This window comes from Punica granatum, chromosome 6 (assembly GCF_007655135.1).
Source record: "Punica granatum isolate Tunisia-2019 chromosome 6, ASM765513v2, whole genome shotgun sequence".
Classification (NCBI taxonomy): Eukaryota; Viridiplantae; Streptophyta; class Magnoliopsida; order Myrtales; family Lythraceae; genus Punica; species Punica granatum.
Window position 1 is genome coordinate 5,530,675 of NC_045132.1, and position 8,280 is coordinate 5,538,954.

The 8,280-nt window shown below is 44.2% G+C and overlaps 1 protein-coding gene across 1 annotated transcript; it reads right to left on the reverse strand.

The window, feature by feature from the left end:
• Positions 1–4,207: 4,207 nt before the first annotated feature.
• On the reverse strand, positions 4,208–8,074 carry LOC116211439 (probable LRR receptor-like serine/threonine-protein kinase At4g36180). Its single transcript, XM_031545828.1, has one exon. It carries the CDS (start codon positions 7,767–7,769, stop codon positions 4,344–4,346), a length of 3,426 nt encoding a protein of 1,141 aa, XP_031401688.1. The 5' UTR covers positions 7,770–8,074; the 3' UTR covers positions 4,208–4,343.
• Positions 8,075–8,280: the final 206 nt, after the last annotated feature.

An 8,280-nucleotide genomic window follows, 5' to 3' on the forward strand; every position in this document is an offset into this window, starting at 1 on the left:
TACTTTTCTTTTTTTCTTCAAAATTTTAATCATCAAATTCAATTCAATTTTTAATACTAAATTCTTTCAACTATTCATTACTTTTTTCACAATTCAACAATACAATCATTAATTTCTCTCAACTATTCATTAATTTTTTTATACAATTTAATAACACAATCATTACTTTATTTCAACTATTCATTACTTTTTCATATTTTTTTCTCATAATTAAACAACGCAATCATTACAAATTACTTAAAATCAAAACTCAACTATACTCAACTCTAAAACCAAATACAATAATTGAGACTATTTTATCACCTAGTGGTCCAAATCTAAAGTTAAAATCCAATGGACTTTTGAATTGTAGACCCCATCAAACCGATAAGATGGAGTTCCATTTTCTTTTCCAGCCCCGGCCATCGAACACGCAATGGGAAAAAAGGGCAGGCCCTTTCTTGAACCGGTCCCACATCTTTTCCACTGTTTTCAAAGCTCAACCCCTTTTTTCCTTCTCTCCATGACAGAGAATTCTCACCTCTTAAATAACTTTGTGGCCCATCACAAGGGGATCTGAATTGAACCCATTGGGACAAAATCTACAATGAATTCATAAAATATTTCATTATTCTTGGATGAATTTGAGCTAATCCAGCTAGATCTGGTGCTGTTGGCAGTCAGTCCACAATAGATCTAAATCTACGTAACACTCCTTTAATTTGGAAGAAATTTGAGGTAGAGAAAATACATGCAAAGAGCTCTCCTCTTCTTTGCTTGGAAGAGTTCAATGGGGGAGATGAGGTGATATATATGGATCATGATCATCATATGACTTATTGGGCTAACTTATCTCGCCTCGTGATGTAAAAAAAAATTAGTAGACTTGCAGTAAATCAATGGATGAACTTATTAGTACATAGAGATTGGACTATGATTTTGTATAATACAATGATATTATTGGTTATTTGTTGTCCTATCATTGTGAGAAAAAATCATTTCAAATTCTCTCATTCCCTCAATCTCTCTCCTTCCATTAAGATAATTGTTTTCGTTTAAATTAGAACATTCGGGCCGTATGATGCAGTTGTCCTTGTTTGGCAGTACCACACTTCAAACATTTCTTACATCGTGTTGAGAAATTTTTAGGTGATGTTGTAATTTTCACGTGGCATGAAAAAGTTTCGATTAAATTGTTTTTTTTATGGGCAATTTGATTAAATTGTAATAGATAAGAAAATGGGCCTTAATAAATTGTTGAAAACAAAGAGGGGGAAGAAGATTGGAAGGGAAGTGGGAGGACGGGTAGCTAGAGAAACGAGAGTTTGTAGGTGTAGACGAATTAAGTAGGTGCGAGGGGAAAGGGTATCGTAATCCCTCCACGCACCCCCACAATGTAATTTTGATTTTTTGACAGTGGGAGATGGAAAAATAAACTGAAAAAAAAAGCAAATATGCATAAGGGTTCAAAATTAAGGTTCTCAAATTAATAACAACAAAAAGAAAAAAAAATGATACATAATCTGATCAACTAACTGTCAACATGTCAGCTCATGCAGTTACTAGGCGAGTGAAGATTAATATTTATATATTTTATATGCAACATAGGAGTAACGATATCATCTCATGCAACAACAAATCTAGTAAAATGGAATACGTATATATTGCATACTCGACGTAGGAGCAACGTAAACATTTTCATGGAATGAATAAAAGATTCTACGACAAAGTCGTATTCTCCCAATCAAAATCATAAGTTACATCTCCTAGGAATCCTCCCACAATACTGAAAACCAGGAAAAGAACACGAGGCTCGGGTACGCGATTACATTTTTTAAGGATAATACTAAGACTAAACAAATACTCAAGCATTGCCTTAACGGTCACTGCATTGTGCTCTTCGCATCCTCAGATTGGCAAATAATTGCACTGTCCTCTACAACATGTATTTAAATAAGAGTAAATTGACAAATTGATCCTCCAGAGATGTATATTACATCAAATCCGACCTCAAGAAATTTTTTACATCAAATTGAACCTTGAGAGATTAAGTGTACATCAAATTAAACCTTGAGAGATTAAATGTACATCAAATCCGACCTCAAAATTTTTTTTACATCAAATTGAATCTCGAGAGATTAAGTGTACATCAAATTCAACTTTAAGAAATTTTTTGCATCAAATTGAACCTTGAGAGATTAAGTGTACATCAAATCCGACCTTAAGAAATTTTTTACATCAAATTGAACCTTGAGAGATTATGTGTACATCAAATTAAACCTTGAGAGATTAAATGTACATCAAATCCGACCTCAAAATTTTTTTTACATCAAATTGAATCTCGAAAGATTAAGTGTACATCAAATTCAACTTTAAGAAATTTTTTGCATCAAATTGAACCTTGAGAGATTAACTGTACATCAAATCCAACCTCAAAATTTTTTTTACATCAAATTGAACCTTGAGAGATTATGTGTACATCAAATTCGACCTTCCATCAAAATGCTGTCAAAAAATGGATGGAAAAATCCGATCTGGCATTTAATAGCTGATGTGGTATTGTTTGATTATTTTGTTTCATTTTTTTTATTATTCCTCATTTCTGTCTGATTTAAAAAATTATTTTCTACAATTCCTTCACTTTTCAGTCGGAGACGGGAAAAACTTCCTCCTCTCGGCGCATCCTCCTTAATCGCTGATGCTCTCGGCGTAGACTCGCCAATTGTTATCGTCGTAATCTCTCCGAGAGCACTAGCGATTGAGGAAAACGCACCGAGAGGAGGAAGTTTTTTCCGCCTCTGACTGAAAAGTGAGAGAACTGTAGGAAATACTTTTTTTAAGCCAAACAAAAATGGAGAATAATAAAAAAATGAAAGAAAACATCAACAATGCAATATCAGCTGTTGAATGCCAGATCAGATTTTTCCATCCATTTTTGGACGACATTCTGACAGAAGGTCGAATTTGAGGTACACTTAATCTCTTAAGGTTCAAATTGATGTAAAAAATTTCTTGAGGTCGAATTTAATGTATATTTAATCTCTCAATGTTCAATTTGATCTACACTTAATCTCTCAATGTTTAATCTGATGTAAAAAATTTCTTGAGGTTGTATTTGATGTACACTTAATCTTTCAAGGTTCAATTTGATATATAAAATTTCTTGAGGTCAGATTTGATGTATACTTAATTTCTCAAAGTTCAATTTAATATAAATAATTTTTTGAGATTAGGTTTGATATAACATGTATTTCTGGATGATCAATTTATCAATTTACTCATTTAAATAATGGCCGCAAATTTAATATTATTGAGTTTTCTTCTTTTAATTCCCATATATCAATGGCATCTTCCCTTTCTTTTCTTTTTCTTTTTTTCTTTGGGGTGAAAATCAAGGGCATCTTTTAGGTGGAGTTTGTCCCCCGCAATTGGGCGAAGGGATGAGGAAGAAGCCAAAATCAAAGCTGGAAAACAGCAAAAGGAAAAGGTAAAGGTAAATGAAAATTTGAGAAATGAGGTGTGATCAGTATTGTATCCTTTCATGTTTAAATAAGAATTTGTAACTTCGATTTTCATGGAATTAATTGTAAACATTTATTAACTATTAGAATTTTAGAAAAAAATAAAAATAAAAGAGTAAATGAAAATCTGCTCCAAAATTGGCAAATTAGATAGAGAGGGAACCAATCAATCTCAACAACAACAGATTCAATTTCAATTGAACAAAACAGGTCCCACCCCACCCCCTAACCCCACACAATGGGGTCCCACCAACCAACAAAAAGGTTTTGCAAGAAAAGGAAAACCTCGGCCACGCGGGCCCCCCACTTGACCCCAGCTGCCTTGAAAAACCCTGTGCAACAGAGGTCCACGTGTCGCCCTCTCAACGGGGGAGGCCGAGGGTCCTCTCTTGTAGCCGTACTTACACCCACGACCCCCGGGTGATCTTATCGAGCCCCCCATTCACTCCCACCCCCATGTCCACTGTTGAGAATACGACAGTTCCTTTAACTGCGCCAGGCTGTCAGTGGGACCCAGCCCCGAAGTAATAACGGCTACATTTGTTGCTTCCTGAGCTCATGCCACGTGACGCCCCTTGTCTTTTGGCGGGAAACTGCCACGTGGACCCCCGCCGGTTTAATTGACTGGCACTGTTGACTTTTTACTCCCCCGAGCCAGCCGGCAAAACAAGTGAGCGAGACAGAGAGAGAGAGAGAGACGAGCCGTAAAGAAGACAACCAAACCCATCCAAAACCCTAATTGAAAAGAATTTAATTTTTAAAAAGAAAAAAAAAATCAACCTAGGGGTTACATGGACGTGAAGTTAACGGCGGATACCCGGGTTCCGGGTCAGTTCGGGTACGTTACGCCGGCGACGGCTGGGAGGTCGGGTCGGCGGATGAGGGAATGTCAGGCCCCACCCGGCAGCCCTCGAGCATGAAGACTACGTCGGACATGGTTGGCCTGTCGAGCGGGTCCGGGGCGGTACAGAGAAGCCCGACCTTGACCCCGAGCAGGAACTCCTCCCACTCCGACGACTCCGGGTCGAGCTCGAGCAGCCCCGGCTCCAATAGCTCGGTTATCTGCCCCTTTTGCAGCTGCTTCTTCACCCACTTCACTATATCCTCGTCCTGGGTGAACATCACCGGCCTCTTTCCGGTCAACAGCTCAAGCAAGACGATCCCGAAGCTGTAGACATCAGACTCCTTTGTTGCCTCCCCCGTGAGGATTGCTTCAGGGGAAACATACCCGAGTGTCCCGACTGCAGTGGAGGAGGAGGCAGCCTCAGGCTGGCTGGTTGCAGTTGCTGCAGTGAGCCGCTCGAGGCCAAAATCAGATAGATGGGCCTCAAAGTCGGCATCGAAGAGGACGTTCTGGGGTTTCAAGTCTCCATGGACTACCGAGCATGTGTGTAGGAAGCTGAGGCCACGGGCCACTCCGAGGGCAATGAGGTGGCGCATTGGCCAGTTGAGGACATGGCCATCCTGGTGGGCTGCCTCCTGAAGGAGCGTCGCCAGGTTCCCGTTCGGCATGTAATCATAGACCAGTAACCGCAGGTCGGGCGGACCTGCATAGTACCCTCGTAGCACGGTCAAATTGCGGTGCTTCACCTTGCCCAGTGCCTCGGCCTCCTTCCTGAAAACATTCTCCTCTAGTATCTGGGCGCCGCCTGGGAGCCTTCGGATGGAGAGGACCATCCCATCATGGTAGCACGCCTTGAACGCGAGACCGTATCTCGTCCTGCTCAACACATTCTCCTCATCAAACTGTCTGGTGGCCTCTATTGTTTCGGCCAAGGTGATCCTGTTGTTGAACATAATGAGCTTCGGGACCCCATTCTCGGAGCTTCGGCGAGCTCCTCCTCCGCTAGACCTGGAACTTGCCCGGGCCGGGCTCGATTTCTTTTCTCCCGATGCCTGTTCCCTGAGCCTCTTCCGCCACCTCAGGAGGCTGAAGATGTAGAAGCAGCAGCAGAGCGAGAGCAAGACTGCCCCAGAAACAACCACGGCAATCAGCATAATCAGCCTCTTCCTCCTGTTCTTCCCCGCCGCATTCTTGCACTTTCGGGCCAGGGGCTTGCCACACAGGTTCTGATTATTCGCAAACGAAGATGAGTTGAATCGAGATCCAAGCGGAGTTGGGATCTCACCCTCAAGATTGTTCCCAGAGACATTGAAATACACCAGGCCCGAGATTCGCGTAAGATTAGCAGGAATCTCCCCGCTGAGATTGTTCATTGAGAGGTCGAGTGAGGTTAGATTCGACAGTTCAGTGAGAGACTCCGGTATGGAGTCTGAGAGGTGATTCGAGTCCACAGTCAGAGAAGTCAGAGCAGAACATTTCGATATCTCCGCCGGGATTTCACCAGTCAAATTGTTGCTTCCCAAGTCAATCACCCTCAAGTGTGATAACTCAGAGAGATCAGCTGGAATTCGACCAGACAGAGAGTTCAAGCTCAAATCAAGAACTTCCAGATTAGAGCAGTTTCCAAGCTCCTCAGGGATCGGACCGGAGATGTGATTCCCAGATAGAGACAGAACGACCAGCGACTGGAGAAAGCCAAATGTTGGCGGAATTCGACCGGAGAATGAGTTCGAGCTCAGGTTGAAGTACTGCAAACCCATCAAACTGCTAAACCCTTCAGGGACATTACCAGACAACGAATTCTGCTGCAGTGCAATCACCTGCAAGTTTGGCAACCCGGCAAGCTCCATCGGTAACTCACCCGACAAATTCTGTTTGCTCAGATCAAGTGTTGTCAGCTTAAATAGGTCTCCGATACCAATTGGGATCGACCCTGAGAAGCCATTGCCGCTCATATTCAGCTCCAGGAGCCCACTCAGTTTCCCGATATTTGCTGGAATTTGACCCGAGAACTCATTTTGGCTGAGGTCCAGAATGGTCAGATTGCTCAACCCCATCAGCTCCTCAGGCAAACTCCCACTCAGGCGGTTGCCGCTCAAATTCAACGTCTCAAGCCCGGACAGACTAGCGAAACTCACTGGAAACGAACCCGAAAAGTGATTACCTCCTAGCGATAATACCCTCAAACCTCTGATTTCTCTCAAGAATGCAGGAATCTTCCCATTGAACATGTTGCCTTCTAGATCAAGAACTCGGAGCAAGCTACATTTCCCGATTCCAGCAGGAACTGCACCTGCGAAGGAATTATTCGCCATCCTCAACTCTTCGAGCTTAGATAAATTCCCAATCTCATCAGGCAATGGACCGGAAAACAAGTTCCTCGAAAAATCGAGCAGAGTCAAGTTCGATAAACCGGTTAACCAAATTGGAAAGCCGCCTTCAACCGAATTCTCCTGTAGATCCAAAATCTGGAGGCTGCTATAGCAGGGCAGGCTCTCCGGTCCAACAATGCCTGTGAGCGCATTGAACGCAATTCGAACGATCCTAAGAGACGGCGAAGAGTTACCGGAGGAGTTGCAGAACAGAGAGGACGAGACCGGCCCGGAGAGATTATTCCGCGAGAGAGAGACTACCTGGAGCTTCGGTAGGGCTCCAATGGCGGCAGGGACCACACCACTGAGACCATTGCCCTCGGCGCTCAATTGCACTAGCGAGGAGCAGTTGGCGAGAGCAGACGGCAGGGTTCCGTCGAGGAGATTGTGGTCGAACCAGAGGTACTGGAGGCTCTGAAGCTCGCCGAAGAACGGAGGTATTTGGCCGGAGAAGTTGTTGTAGGAGAGATTGACGAGCTGGAGCTGAGAGAGGTTAGCGATGCTCCGTGGAATGTCGCCGGAGAAGGAGTTCGACGACAGGTCGAGGTACTGGAGTCGCGGGGGTAGGTCGCTGGAGATCTCACCAGAGAGGCGGTTCTGGGCAAGGTTGAGAACCTCGAGGTTAGTGAGGTTGCCGATCTCCTGAGGAAGGCCGCCGGAGAGGGAGTTGTACTGAAGGAAGACGGACCGGAGGAGGGTGAGCTTCGAGAACGAGGGGGGGATGTTGCCGTTGAAATAGTTGGACCGTAGGCTGAGCTTCCAGAGCATGCGAAGGTCGGAGAGGCGGTCGGCGATGCGTCCGGAGAGCTGCAGCCGGGGGAGGCGGATCTCGGTGACGCGGCCGGCAGTGCAGGAGACGCCGCGCCAGTCGCAGGGGGCGGCGGGGGTGGAGGCGTCCCAGCCAGAGAGGGCGCCGAGGGGGTCGCGGAGGCCGAGCCTGAACGCGGTGAGGGAGTCTATCTCGGCGACGTTCTCGGGGCTGCGCCGTCCAGCAGCGAGCAGTGGCGAACAAAGAACGGCGAGGAAGAGAAGTGCAGAGGCGGCAGCAGCCATTGAGGGGTTGAATAATAAGAGTGTGGAAAGGGTATACGTATTGGTTAAAGAGAGAGTGAGAGGGAGGGAGGGGGGAGCGGGGTTGTCGCCATTACAGGAGCAGAGAGCTCAGTGTTGCAGAAGAGAAGAGACCCCCACATGGCATGGAGGGGAAGAAGGTTAGAGAGTGAGAGAGAGAGAGAGAGAGAGAGAGAGAGAAGACTGTTTGAAGGAGAAGAAGCGCTTTCGCTGTTTCTTTTTTTTTTTTTTATTTAGTCCGATGTAGACAACTTTATAATTAAAAATTTAATAAATTCTCACTAATTCAATTTCGAACTTCGAACGAATCCGATTTATTATAAGAAAAAACTCACTCAACCATGTATATATTTTTTATTTATAGAATTCGAATATAATATTTTATTTAAGAGAAACAAGGTTGATTTAATCAGGAAAGGGAGTAGAATGATCACTTTTTGTTCGGGGGTGTGGGTGGGGATGGGGAGCATCATTGCATTGGCCGTGTCAAAGT

Bases quoted from the DNA above. Each gene is read 5' to 3' on its own strand.
- LOC116211439 (XM_031545828.1), bottom strand. From the start codon at position 7,769: ATGGCTGCTGCCGCCTCTGCACTTCTCTTCCTCGCCGTTCTTTGTTCG.